General features: G+C 33.7%; 3 protein-coding genes across 3 annotated transcripts in view; 2 read left to right on the top strand and 1 right to left on the bottom strand.

Moving 5' to 3' along the window:
- Nucleotides 1–2855, bottom strand: part of LOC106713898 (huntingtin) — a 31289-nt gene extending 28434 nt beyond the window's left edge. Inside the window, exons 1-6 of the mRNA XM_045683925.1 lie at nt 2655–2855; nt 2431–2572; nt 2202–2323; nt 1869–2086; nt 1012–1143; nt 147–280 (exon numbers count right to left, since the gene is read on the bottom strand). Of these exons, the coding sequence (XP_045539881.1) occupies nt 147–280; nt 1012–1143; nt 1869–2086; nt 2202–2323; nt 2431–2572; nt 2655–2719 (813 nt within the window). The 5' untranslated portion in view covers nt 2720–2855. The remainder of the gene's footprint in view (nt 1–146; nt 281–1011; nt 1144–1868; nt 2087–2201; nt 2324–2430; nt 2573–2654) is intronic.
- A 302-nt stretch (nt 2856–3157) lies between these two features.
- Nucleotides 3158–4578, top strand: LOC106713900 (pyridoxal phosphate homeostasis protein). Its single transcript, XM_014506800.2, has 4 exons — nt 3158–3275; nt 3619–3976; nt 4155–4396; nt 4480–4578. Exons 1-4 carry the CDS (start codon nt 3183–3185, stop codon nt 4552–4554), a joined length of 768 nt encoding a protein of 255 aa, XP_014362286.2. The 5' UTR covers nt 3158–3182; the 3' UTR covers nt 4555–4578.
- Nucleotides 4579–5149: 571 nt separating this feature from the next.
- LOC106713901 lies at nt 5150–14773 on the top strand. Its single transcript, XM_014506801.2, has 5 exons — nt 5150–5272; nt 12704–13126; nt 13360–13527; nt 14004–14139; nt 14629–14773. The coding sequence occupies exons 2-5, from the start codon at nt 12901–12903 to the stop codon at nt 14762–14764; spliced, it is 666 nt and encodes a 221-aa protein (XP_014362287.1). The 5' UTR covers nt 5150–5272; nt 12704–12900; the 3' UTR covers nt 14765–14773.
- Nucleotides 14774–15164: the final 391 nt, after the last annotated feature.

Below are 15164 nucleotides of genomic sequence, written 5' to 3'. Positions count from 1 at the left end.
TTATAACCTCCTTCTTTTTGAAGTCGGCTAAAAAATTTCAACTTTTTTTTTACACATTCCCTGCCACTACGATTCTTACAATGCCTTCTTGTATGCCGTGTATATTTTACTAGACTCGTTAGATATTTTTTTTCTAAATGACATACCTCTAAATAATCTTGAACACTGAATAAATCATTATCGGTGAACTTCTCCATATCATTAATTTGAAACATGGCTTTGACGACGCAAAACCATCCAACAATACTTGTATCACTTGCAGCTGCCGGCCAAAGATGTTCTGAAAGCAAAATTGACTTGTCTATACTAATATGTTAATACGTAGTATATTTATTAATTTATATTTTTACTATTATTTATTTACTTTATTTATCATATAAAAATGTGGATGGAGGAAGATCGGAATGCCAAAGCAGCGTATCTCGGGACCCCGACTGGCCGCCGACCTATCGGCCGACCTAGATACCGCTGGCGTGACGCTGTAGAGCTAGACCTGCTGGAGCTACAAGCGATGGACTGGCAGGAGAAGGCACAGGACAGACAACTCTGGCGATCTCTTGTGTCGGAGGCCAAGACCCACTTTGGGTCGCTGCGCCAGCGGAGTAAGTAAGTATCATATAAAAACCAACCAGGTGGAGACAGAATAAATATTATTAGATATTTGATGCAAAAGTATTTTAAAAGAAATAAACTAACAGAGAAATAATAAATTTAACTCTACTTCGAAATAATCCTCACAATAGTATAAACTCAAACCGAACGTAAATAAACAAAAATGTCAGACGTTCCGCAATGACAGATGGAAAGAGAGTGTGTCGAGCAGCAGCGCATGCTTATTTATAAAACCTCTTGTGAGACTACCCTCAACAGTCCTAACAATATATAATCTACAATAATTGATCTTAAAAGTAGGTAATTTGGCAATGGGGGTCTGAGGTAACAGTTCATTTTGGAAAAAGGTCACTTGTCCAAAATAGTTTGGGGATCCCTGGTATAAAATATATAACTTACCAAACACTTTATTCAATATATTTGTGAGTAAAGGTTCTCTATGTGAAGTGAGATGTGCTACACAATTTGCTATTCCTCTCCGTACAGAAGCTTCTGAACAATCCACATGTGATAGTAACACTTTAGATAATTCTGAAAAATGTCATTCTAAATTTTACTAATATAATAAACTAGCTTTTACCCGCGACTCCGTCCGCGCGGAATAAAAAATAGAAAACGGGGTAAAAATTATCCTATGTTCTTTTCCTGGTTCTAAGCTACCTGCCCACCAATTTTCAGTCAAATCGATTCAGCCGTTCTTGAGTTATAAATAGTGTAACTAAAACGACTTTCTTTTATATATATAGATAAGAATGTTCAGATAGATGTTTGTTTGAAGGTATCTTGATGAAATTTGACATTGAATTGATTGGTAGAACATAGTCAGGAAAAACACATAGGGTACTTATTAAGATTTTTTTAACTCAGCGCGGACGGAGTCGTGGGCGATGGTTAGTTATTTAATATTTTAGTTTCAAAAATGTTAACTTGTTACATTGACATATTTAGTATGGCAAAATAAATTTACTACCATGCCAAAATAAATTGTAGCTCAGAAAATTTTAATTAGACAGTCAAAAATGGATACGTGACAAAACTCTAAAGTGAGAGTCATTGTCTTGTCTCAACGGATAAACTCCGTAAGCGAGAAAATCAAGTTACAGAAAAACCTTTATAAGCGAGGAAAATATACAAAGGTTTGACTTTTACTATAGACATAGAATTCACTGAAGTGACACTTTTATAAAGAATGTTGTCTCTGTTTTGTCATAAAGGATTAAAAGTGATAGCAATATGTATAATATAACACAAATAACCTGAGATCTCTTCATCAGTTGTATATTCAGCCAATGCATTCAAAATACGTGGCAAATTAGACTCCAACGCTTCTACAATGAGTTGTATCTCATTTGTGTGTTGCACAATTTGGCTGAGCTTTGGAAACAATGTTTGTGCTTGTGTCCGTATCTTTCCAACACCTGGACGTAACCAGCAGTCCCCGAGACATATACGAGAGAGTGCAGCTCTGATCCATCTGGAAATGAAGAGATTTTAAAAAATCTAAATTATAAATAGTTAGAAAATAAACAATCTTGAGCATCAAAATAAAAAATGATTATAGTTAGATTAAATTTAGAATACAAATTTACCTTGCATTTTTATTATGGTCTATTTGATTTTGTAGTATAATGTTTGTTTTATATGAATGAAAAGCAAATCCTCCAGCCACTGAACGATTCAAAGCCTCATCTCCTACTAGACGCACTTCAGCCTAAAAGAGAGATGTGTTGATATAATATAAATTACTTATAAAACATTATTGTTTTATTAAAGTTTTTTTTTCGTACTGCATCATATTGGAAATTATACAATACTTACACTATCGTTGCTAGCCAAAGACAAGAAAATAGGTACGGCAGAGTGTAAGAAATTAGCATAATGTCTAGCACAATTAGGACGACTTCCTAAAGCTCCTAAACAACGACCTAGGGTCCCAGCAGCAGCTTGAAGCTCATGGCTCCTAAAAACAGTTAAATAAAGTTAGCATATTGAGTTTATTTTCAGAACAACTTGATTATATGACACTGTACCATAAAACCTACTTCGCACTTCCTTCCCCGCTTTTCAAAAACTCTAAGGACTTTTCTGCCTTCTCCAAGACATTCATGATTGCTAGCTTTATCAATCTCCTATTGAAATATTTTGCAAAAACATGGTTATCGAGCGTTTGTTAAGAAAACAACAATTTTCTTTGCAAAAATCACTATAAACCTCAACAAACAAACGAAAGGAAAATCAATCGACTTGACGTTTAATACTTGTGTTCAAAAATTTGCATTTTCCGGTGGAAGTTTTTTAAGTTTTTATCCTGAATAATATAAATGGCTATTATTCGATATTTTCTTTTTGAGATGTTATTAAAAGCTGATTAAAAAACTAAATTAAAAAGTCGCAACAAATTAAAAAAATTCAAATTACAATTTAGTAACAGCAACACATTCAAAATCTGACACTGACAATCACTTTGTTAACTGCTGATAAAAACTCAGATGGATAAAAACGTCAATGACGGAAGGTCAACGAAAACCTTAGATAAGAATAAATTATTATTATAAAACGTTATAAACATTATGTCAGCACAGAGTGCACAAGAAATAGACATTATGCACGGATTAAAAACTGTTTTGGCTCAAATAGAGTCTGCCGTAGCCCGGAGGAGTAAAGTAAGTTCGTTCAACAATTTCATCCTGATATGCCGGGAAGAGTAAAAATTGTGCTCATTTACTAATAGGGCTGCCACCATCATTTCTATCAAAGTAGATCATGACCCTATGACCTATTTTACAGTATAACTTTTGAAATTGGTTATCAAATTGCTAGCGACATTAATTGCATCTTAACATTTTATTCAACAAATAGACATACGCATATTTCAGAGATTTTAACCTATCAGAAATTGGAAAAAATAAAAACAATTCACTTCTATTTCATTAGTAATTTTAATTGATACTTTCTATTTGATAAATAGTGCACAAATAAGTTATTGTAATTTTTTTTAATTTACAGGATCTGCCGCAAGTAACACCTAGATTAGTAGCGGTATCAAAAATAAAGCCTGCTACATTAATAGTACAAGCTTATGAAGCAGGGCAGAGACATTTTGGAGAAAATTATGTAAATGAACTTGCAGATAAAGCTAAAGACCCATTAATATTGGATAACTGTAAGGAAATAAAGTGGCATTTCATTGGTCACCTACAAACAAATAAAATAAACAAACTTCTTGGCTCTCCAGGATTGTTTATGGTTGAAACTGTTGATTCTGAAAAACTGGCTGATAATTTAAATAAACAATGGCTGAAATATAGAAAAGAGGAAGAAAAATTAAAGATCATGGTGCAAATAAATACTAGTGGTGAAGAAGGTAAAACAATAGTTACTTTGAATTGCTTTTTTCATTGAATTTCATCAAGAATTGTTAAGCTGATTTGCAGTTACATGCTAACAAACGTACATCCAAACTTTTGCATATATAATGTTGTTATGTTTATTTATATTGGACAATACAATCATAAATTAAACTTAATATTTATTTTCGATAGCAAAAAATGGCATTGAACCACCAGAGACATGTCAACTAGTTGAACATGTATTGAGGAATTGTCCAAACCTCGAATTTACTGGCTTAATGACTATCGGCCAGTATGACTATGATTTATCAAAAGGCCCCAATCCAGATTTCATAACATTGGCAAAGTGTCGGGAAGAAGTTTGCAACAAACTGAATTTGGATATAAAAAATGTAGAATTGTCTATGGGTATGTCCAGTGATTTTGAACATGCTGTAAGTATTATTTGTTATTTATTGTAATATTCGGTTTATTTAAAGGTAATTCACTTAGGCTGAATAATATTCATATATTTCAGATTGAAGTCGGAGCCACCACAGTTCGTGTTGGGTCAAATATCTTTGGTGCTAGACCGCCGAATTTTAAACCTTAAGTTGTTGTAAGTGAATAAGCACAAAGTCTTCCAAATTGTATTTTATGTTTAACTGTTAAAAGTAATATGTAGAATATCAAAAATATATTAGGAACTTGTATTTTTCTCATTTCTCTTGATTGGATTGTATTATGTATATTGTGAAAGTAACTAAATTTATATATGCTATATTCGTCAGATTACAGAGTAAAAAAGTGTTAAAATTTGCACTGTTTTATTACATTTCATGTAAAATAATTTTCAATTTTTGAATAATTAAATTAGGCAGTGGTGATTTCATTTTAAGTTTTTTGAAGATTAAAAGGATGTCCTTAGGAGTAATTTTATAATTTCAAGTTTTTATACTTCTCGGTAAAAAAGCTAAACATAAATAACCAATTAATTTATTCTTTTTTAAATTGAAAATTAATTGCTTATTCTTTGAACCTTGGAAGTTCTATAATCTTTGGAATCAACTTGACGTTTCTTTTTGACAAATACAAAGAGAAGCGAATTTAGAATTGATATTTGTTTATGTGTCATTTTCGTGGTAATAGGTTGCGTGTGAGATTCGTACACTATTATTTTCTGTTAAATTCAGAGTTTTATTTCGATAAGTAAATAGTAATAGTAAACAGTTATAATTTAATAATAAACGTGAAGTGTTGTTTTATTTCATATGTGTAAATAAAAAGTTGTGTCCTGTTAGGAAGTTCAACAAGGTCGTGCTACTTCACAGGTACAGTATAAGGGTAACAACTTTTTAAATATAAAATATTTTTTATAAACCCATTTATCCAAACTGATTGTATGTAAATACAATACTGAAATCGTGTATCTCAAATTACAATAAAAGTCTGATTTGGTGATTCATTCTGAGTGCATTGAAAAACTTTTACTAAATCAACTATATATTTAAGCTTCAAATGATTACAAAAATGAAATATAATCTAGTCTAGAATATAATTACAAGAAAATTCAAAATATTCTTTGTTCCAAACCATTTATATTTAGAACAAAAAATGTCATTAAAGCATTTATTTAAGTTAAATACATCATACATATTCACCACTTTATAGTGAACCATAACATCTCAAGTACCCACACACAAATTATAAATAATAGGCATTCACAGATCTTGCTACATATGGATGTATTGTTAAATTTGATCTTGCTACACAAGGATGTATTGTTGGAATTATGTTGACATTATTTAAGACAATGTTGTGAAGCAATCATAACACCGAAAGCTTTCCCATTGATCTTAATATGTTTGTTACAAATAAGATAGAGAAACAAACCTTATTTACTAACTCCACTTACTCCAGATTTGCTTTAGTAAATAGACAAATTACAGCTTATTTTACTCTATATGTTAAAGATCTTTCAATTACTATGAGTATATACTGTTAAAACAACTACACAAAACATATTTTTTCGTGTTTTAAATTTTGTGATAGTTATTTGTTTGTGTATAAATTTGATCTGTATGATAGGTGTTCCCCGACACACCATTCTCCTGTTATAAAAAAAAAATAGGCTATATGTTTCATGTCTATCCTAAATTTCAATAAGATCCATGCAGCCATTCGGGAGATACCTTCTAACATCCATCCATCCATACATTCACATCTATATATATAAAAGAAAGTTGTGTTAGTTACACTTTTTATAACTCAAGATCGGTCAAACTGATTTAGCTGAAAATTGATGGGGAGGTAGCTTAGAACTAGGAGATGGACATAGGCACTTTTTTATCTTATGCGCATTTTTTTATTCCACGCGGAGGGAGTCACGGGTAAAAGTTAGTTTATAATATTAGTAAGCTAGAATTTTTTAAATTGGTACCTTCCTTCAATGTTATCAAAAATTGTTTTTAGCTGTTATATAGTACTGTTCAATTTGATAAATTATCAACTAAAGTGTACATAATCCAAAAAAAATTACCATTACCTTTTTTTATCTTATTTAAATTTTTATATATTCAAGTGTTTGTCAAGGTTTATGTTGCAACAGGAAAGAAGTACTTCAATTTATGCTACATTCATACAAAAAAAAATGTTTTGTACATAAACTCACAAACATATTTAGCACAGGCTTGTGTAAAACAAATATATATTCAATGCCAATCAAGTGATAGTGATGCAAAGTGTATGTTAATATATGTTGGCACACATATGACCTTACATTTACATATGTAAATACATTATAGATATCTTACAGATACAAGAAACATAATATACCATCTGTAATCGCGACTCTGTCCGCGCGCGATTAAAAAAAACTTAATTAGGATCCTATGTATTCTTCCAAACTATGTTCTGTATATATGCTAAATTTCATCCACATTCATTTAAAAGAGAAGAATTTACAAAACTTAATTTATTCTACTTCATAATTTTTACAAATAACTTTAAAAATGAAATATCGTAATGGCCGCCATTGATGCAATTTGACATTTCTCTGTTTACATAATTTCGATGTTGATTTGAAACGAGTTGGTTTTTTTCATGTTTTAAGAAAGCGCTATTGCAAATTGTTGTAATATCTCCCTTCGTATTTAACGGTTACAATTGTGGCGCGTTTATAATTTCTTTCGCGATTCTATTTTGTATGGATAAGGCGGACGGAATTTCTCTCGTCACTTTCTAAAAGCGCAATTCAGTTATGTTAATCGTAGGGCTGGTGTACGCTCATATTACGTATTCTAATACATGCTTTGACATTTAGACATGCATTTTTACACATCGATTTATTTGTAGTATCTCCAAATCTATATTGTGAAGTATCACAAGTGAGCGTATAATCTCAAAGGCCGGCAACGTATCTGCAATTCGGTTAAACATGTCGGTGTTCCCACTGCTCATTTGCCCGCTTATCTTATAAAAAAAGTGTTTTAGATCATTAACCTTGTAATCTATTTTTCGATTTTTACTTATACTTGGATAGGTTTAATGTCAACGGTATAGGCTTTATCATAAAACCTGTTGCACAATTTTTATTGCTATTTTTACGAACAGACCAGGATATATAATTTCTTAATGTAAACTCAATAATTTTGACCTTGTATTATGAATCATTCGTAGTCTATCGAGGCAAACTTTTACTCTATAAAAAACTAAAATTCGTAATTCAAGTTATTGTGATATGATACCTTATAAAATTATTTTTCGTGTTACGAAAACTCAGTTTGCGAACCCCAAATGTTAAACTGGTACTAGCTTTTGCCCGCGACGTTGTCCGCGCAGAATTAAAAAAATTAATTCAACGAGATTTGTTTTGCCGTTCTGGAAATACCTAATAACAGACATCCATCTAAATATCAGGTAACAGTGTACCATCAAACAGGAGCCGGTTTCTCTAAGTTCCGATATCATAATGGCGTAACGCGGCTCGGTTCCGATTACGTCCACATTCATTGTTTCGTCGTGTAATATATTTTTAATTTCTCACCGTCGAGATCTGTCTTACCATGACAAATAATCTTTGTTAAAAGATGATATTTCATCTTGGCGTTGAATATCATTTCGCTTTAAAATTTATTTATTAAATGCTATCAGAACACTTTTGGATTCCTGCCAAATTTACACTACATGATTATGTTATTTTTAACCTTTCTAGTTTAGGTTAGGTTTACACACAAATCTTGTGCCTGCCTGCAAACCTTGCATAACCAAGTTGCACAAATAACTACCGTTTTGTCACACCCACACATGTAAATCGCCTAAAGGTCATGTGAGGTCAAAATCATCAAACAAAACCTAATGCCATCCAGCATTAGTTTTAAAATACGTATTCAGCCAGCCTAAGTTAGAAATATTAAACAGTTGGTAAATTATTACGATTTACTTATATTCGCAAAATCATACATTGGGACGGTTGTTTGGTAATATCCATTCTGGAGTAAAGTAATCTATGACGATGTTTCGTCAAAGACTAGTTTTTCCAGACTTGCAACATAATGTAACGCGACCTTCCTGTCTAACTATGGCGGTAGATTGCAACCTGCTCATTTCTGACCTAAAATCGCACATGTACTTAATCCTGTCTTGAGACTATATATAATTATAGGTAATCTTACTAATATTATAAATGCGAATGTTTAGATGGATTGATGGATATTTTTTAGAAGATATCTTCAGAATAACTTAATGGATCTCGATGAAATTTGGCATAGATGTAGATTATAGACTGGAAGAACACATAGGCTACTTATTGTGTGTTTTTTTTTTAATTGCGCGGACGGAGTCGTGGGCGACAGCTATTATTAAAGAATGTCTCCACAAATCATGAAAATTTGCTAATTTGAAGCAAGATTTCCGAGCTTAATAGCTTGTTGACAATACAAAATCGATTGTTATACTTTCGAAAATATTTTACCAATCGATTGCGTAATAAAGAAAAGTAATCACAATTGTTTATCGTCAATTATTCCATAGTAAATTATAATTTATTCCCACCACAGAGAAGTCAGTGCTCAAATAATAGATACGAAAGTGACCATAGACAACCAACCGTTCCGGCTATGGTTTATGATTATCGTTTTGTCGCGAGAATTTATCTGTTACTGCTGCGTTGGTATTTTTATTAAATGCCCAATTCACGCTCAGTTCTAAGAGACTAAGCTGTTGGTTTCAATTCGTCATCGTGTCGCTTGATCTGTTGCGCTCACAACTATGTACCAAATAGCGTCTCGTCTTCATAACAATATAAAAGATAGTCTATGTTACTCATGGATAAGATAGCATTGTAATGGTGAAATGATTTTTGAAATCGACTAGCGACAAGCGACAAGACAAGCGACTCGAAACGAACGCATGAGTGTTGTAAAATGCAAACGTCAAATGCATTAACAGTTGAATTTAGCAATAAATATCTATAAAATTCTAGCTGTCGCCCGCGACTCCGTCCGCGCGCAGTTAAAAAAAATGAAAAATAGATGTTGGCCAATTCTCAGACCTACTGAATATGCTCACAGAATTTCATGAGAATCGGTCAAGCCGTTTCGGAGGAGTACGGGAACGAAAACTGTGACACGAGAATTTTATATATTAGATTAACTGTTTGACTGTTTGTTTTACTTATTAATTTAAATTATACTAGATAATTCATTTAGACCGAAACACCAAATTAGAATTACGTAAATAGCTTAGGTCATTCTTAGTAACTCGGTCGTGTTTATTGAAGGTTAAACAATGGCCGCTTTAACTGGACCGTTTGAATTAAACCGTATCGATAATATTTAACTGTTACGTGTACAGTTAGTGACCGTGTGTTATAAAATCATTACAACTGCTACACTGTAATAGTTCTCTTTGCAAAGTTCATACATTGTTGTACAAATACGACTTAGGGTCCTTCAAGAAGCGAGCTTATATCTATCTTAAAGGCCGACAACGCATCTGCAGTTCTCCTAGTGTTGCGGATATCCATGAGCGTCAATGATCACTTTGGTGTTCCCGCTGCTCGTTTGATGACAATATTATTGTTAACTAGCTGTTCCCATGCAGCTTCATCTGAATTAAATTCTATTCATTTTTGTTACACACAAAAAACTTTGTTTTATTGTTTACAATGCGTAAAACTTTCAATTTTATATGTCAAAATTCAAATGCTCAATTGACAACGAAGGCCCTTGCCATTGGCTGAAAATTACCGTTACCGTGGCAACCATCCATCTTTGATATTGGCTTGCAATTTTTGTCCCTTTCTCTCTTAACAATTTTTGTTCAGTTCACTCAACCCCTAAGTTTAATGTCGTGAAAATATATAGCATTAATCATGTCGTAAGTATAGGGCTTTTTATTACAAAAATAATTTTTCAAAAATATGCCGTGACTGCTAAGATTCTGCGTTATAAAGAAGTGTATTTATTATATATCTTCTTCTTCTTCTAATATATAAAATTCTCGTGTCACAGTTTTCGTTCCCGTACTCCTCCGAAACGGCTTGACCGATTCTCATGAAATTTTGTGAGCATATTCAGTAGGTCTGAGAATCGGCCAACATCTATTTTTCTTTTTTTTTTTACTGCGTGCGGATGGAGTCGCGGGCGACAGCTAGTAAGTATATATTGTTATTGAGTTTTTCAATTAATTAGGTAACCTGCTTTGTCTTATTTATACCATTAAGTCAGTCATCAAGTGTTTTATGAACAGAGTTCTGTCGACTTACGTTTGTTGATCGTCAGGTTTGATAGTCACGCTAGAGGAAGCTGGGGTCAAGCATGGATGGTCACATGGGTACGTGGTTTAAGGTCATTGTTACTTGCGGAAATGATGAGTTTAATGACGTCACTTATATGTCTAAATACACGTAGAGTTTTACGAGTTATCTCGGCAATTGTCAATCACCAATTCGTGGCTGAGGCTTACATACTTCACAGCCTACACAGAAACATGCTTTTTTCCGCCAAAATAAATTAAAATACAAGTTACTAAGAATTATAACTATATAATATAATAAATGCGAATGTTTAGATGGATAGATGTTTGTTTGAAGGTATCTCCAGTACGACTCAAGGGACCTCTATGAAATTTGGCATAGATGTAGAACATAGTTTGGAAGAACACATAGGTTACTTTTTTAATTTCGCGCGGACGGAGTCGCGGGCAACAGCTAGTCTTTGTATATCCTTTATCCTGTATATGTATAGGTTATAGTCGCTCACCGATTGAGAAGATGACAAACGTTATGGTACGTAACTATGTCATTGCTGGTACTTAGAAACGAGTCAGTATGGTACCGGGTTAATTGAATACGTTGCACTTTATCTTATATAGCGATTTTATATTCTATTGCTTTGTGTTTAAGATCAAATTTCAATGTAGGTTTTAAAAACATCTTGAATTAAAGAGTGTTGTAAAAGATGCAAAAGAATTTTAAACCATATTCAATTAGTAAATAAAGTATCTTTTTCTTAAGCAATAAACATGAACAATCAGAGTATTTAAAATAATCTGATTTTTTTTCTGTATTTACGTTAATTGAATAGAATCTATTGTTATTTATATTGAATTCATCTGTTATGTAATTGTTATGATAGTGTATTGTTTCTTTACCGAGAATAATCGATTTTTTGTTTTTGTTTTGACTCGATATTTCACTTTCACCGTCTCGATTATTTATTGTGTAAAAAAAATCTCGAGTGAAATTTTTAAAGTACGTTAACATTAAGAGTATCGTACAGCCATCTTTTTTTTCTTTATACGTCAAAGTAAATAGGTAATAATTTTGATGAGAATTTATTTAAGGAATTTTAGGAACAACTTATTTTATAATTGAACCAAAGTGTGAGTTTAATTATATCTTTATAAAATATAGCTGCCGCCCGCGACTCCGTTCGCGCGGAATAAAAAAAAAGCTTTATTAGTAGCCTATGTGTTCTTCCAGACTATGCTCTCTACATCTGTGCCAAATTTCATTAAGACACGTTGAGCCTTTCCGGAGATAACTTCAAACAAACATTTATCCATCCATCCATCGAAACATTCGCATTTATAATATTAGTATAATAGTATGACTAGCTATTATCCGCGACTTTTTCGGCGCGGAATTAAAAAAAAATCCAGTAATAAATATAGCCATGTCGCCGTGAGGTAATGTAGCTTTTGTATGTACTAATATGTAGAATTCTTCAAATCGATTCAATAGTTTATAATCTTACTTCTTACTAATATTATAAATGTGCAAGTTTAGATGGATGGATGGATGTTTGTTTGAGGTTATCACCGGAATGGCTGAAAGGATCTTGATGTTATTTATCATAGATGTAGAACATAGTCCGAATGAGAACATAGGCTACTTATTAAGTTTTTTTTAAAGTTTTTTAATTCCCCGCGGATGGTGTCGCGAGTTACAGCTAGTATTGGTATAGAAAAATAATGTCGTATTAACATTTTTACATCGCATGTCAAAGAAATAACAGCAGGGAAACCGGTTTTACTTTACATTTCAATTATAATTCAACATGTTGTGTAACGTGTAAACTTGACATTAACACCGTTATGTTCATTTCAGATGAGGATTTCATTTCAAATGAGTCATTTGAACACGTTTAATTTGTACACATTAATAAGTAAACATTTATAAACTGAAAGAAGTGATTTTTTTTTTATTAGCTAATAAAATCTGTGTATGTCGTATTTAAAATGACATTTTCTCGTTACAGATTTCCCTTTAACAACGTGAGATTAAAAGGAAAAGTCTGCTATGAAAATAATATACACAATGCGCGCGCATCGAAAGTTCTATTGTCTGAATTAGAAAAGAGGCGCATATAAAACCTCTTTGGAGAGAACATGTGACGTAACGCCATCTAGCGGTGAACGGACGTACTAAGTGAAAGTGTTTGTGCCTCGAATCAAAATGAAGTTGAACCTGTTCAAACGTTCCATGATATTTGCGACCTTCTTTGGGTCATGTTTATGTATTGCTCTGATCGTTGGCTCTCTAGGGACGACGCACTGGGTCGACGCAAAGGCCAAAAGGGCCCCCAACCCCTTAGAGTCTGAAGGACAGATTAATTTTGGTCTCTTTGAAGGGCACAAGGCCCTGAATGCCGGAGTGGGGCGAAGATATTATGATTTTAGCGGTGAGTAAACAAGTGCTGCAGCTGTTATCTATCGTAGAAGTAATGTCCAATCGCTCTTTTATTTACATTAATGATTCTGTCATACATTTTATATTAACCTAGTATACTGTAAATGCTTTTGATACTGTTCACAATCACATATGCTGACGGGACTTTGACGGGAAGGTAGCAGTATGCAGGCATGTTATAAGCTAATGTTTTTTGACCTAGTTTGTGGTACGTTTGCGTTACAGTGCGCGCGGGCACACACCCAGCGCGACGCTGGGCGTGGTGCGGCACTGCGGCGCAGCTGGGCGTGGCGCTGGCGGCGGCGGGCGGGGCTTGTGTGCTCGCCGCCCTCGCCTCCGCCTCGCGCGCGCGTTGCTCGCCCAAACCACTGCTGCTCTGCAACTCCGCCACAGGTAAGTTACGCTGATTGTTACGTTAGGACGGATACTGCAATTATAGTTCCGTTGCTTACCTTTAATCAAAAGAGGAGGTGACGCAAAGATATTTGCCCCTTTCTATGTGCCACCTTTTACCAATTCTACTTCCACTTCCTATCATTTCCATAAAAGAAAAAGATGAAAAGAGAATGTGGACATAAGTAGGCCTCCAGTACGGATACTTCCCTTTCTATGCGCCACCTGCACTAAATCCACTTCCCCTTCCGATCATTACTATAAAAAAAAAGAATGAAAAGGGGAGGTGGACTAAAATTAGGCCTTTGGAACGTACACTGATCAGACTGTACGCGGAATGGCTTCAACTTAACGCCCTGTATTCTGTTTGGTCTTGGTATTACACTGGGCGATCCATACTTGCATCAAAAAATATTTTAGTTGCGGTATTTCCACCTGTCACACTGTATACTTATTTCATTATCTTCTCTTTCCAGTGTTATTCTGCCTGGGCTCGATGTCTGTCTGGCTGACGGAGTTCTTCCTCCGGTTGCAGCACAATGTGATGTCGGAGGAAGACCTCGCCAACACTTGGTCCTCCGACGGTATGGCAGATCTCGGCATCTCATTTTGGTAAGTGTTTATTTTTATAGTCAAAAGTAACACTAGCGAGAGTTTTGATTTCGCATCTGCAATAATTTATAAGGTAACACATTTGTTACTTACCTTTGATAGACAGAGGATGGAACCCAAAGTAACGAACCCTTCTACCCTGTCAAGGCTCATTTAATTTATACTTTTTTAGTTTATTTTTTCTATAAAATTTTGTACATTCTATATTCTATTACTCTAACATTAATTACATGATGAGTTATAGTGTGTAACTTACATGGTTAATTTTTAATAATTTATTAATTACTAGCTGTCGCCTGCGACTCCGTCCGCGCGGTACTGAAAAAACGTAATAAGAAGTTTGTGTTCTTTCAGACTATGTTCTACATCTGTGCCAAATTTCATCTAGATCCGTGGAATCGTTCCAGAGTTACCTTCAAACATCCATCCATCCATTGAAACATTCGCATTTTTAATATTAGTAAGATTTATAACTATCTGCAATAATAGGTTAGTGGTTGCTGCCGCTATATCTGCTTTCGTGAACAATATCTGCATCCTGATAGCAATGGTGGACGGCAGAGACGCTGACACAATAGCGCCCGCTCTCGAAGAGAAAGTCAACGGAGCTATCATGTTATATTAACTGTATTGGAACAAACTTAATATTACAACACGTGTACTATAACATGAGACTATCCGATTCATTTAGGAATTCAATTTGGTACTTTATGCGGGTTAAAAAGTTTAAACATACAGTACGTGTATCATAACATGAGACTTATTGACTAAATAACAGACTCATTTAGGAGAGTCAAGTATGTTTTCTTACCCGACTGACAAGAGGATATTTTTTTGGTATATATGTTTTCTGTATATATTCCATTGTGCCGTCTTTAAACGATTGAACTGATTTTATCGTAGAGTTTCACTCAAGAGGGTTTTTTTTACAATAAAGTTTTCTAATTTTATTTTAATGAGGTCTCATGTTTTAGTACACGGGTAGTAATTATTCTATGTACATCTGTTATCCAGACTGAGTTGTT

Source organism: Papilio machaon, chromosome 24 (assembly GCF_912999745.1).
Source record: "Papilio machaon chromosome 24, ilPapMach1.1, whole genome shotgun sequence".
NCBI classification, from domain to species: Eukaryota; Metazoa; Arthropoda; class Insecta; order Lepidoptera; family Papilionidae; genus Papilio; species Papilio machaon.
This window is presented reverse-complemented; position numbering and strand designations above follow the sequence as displayed.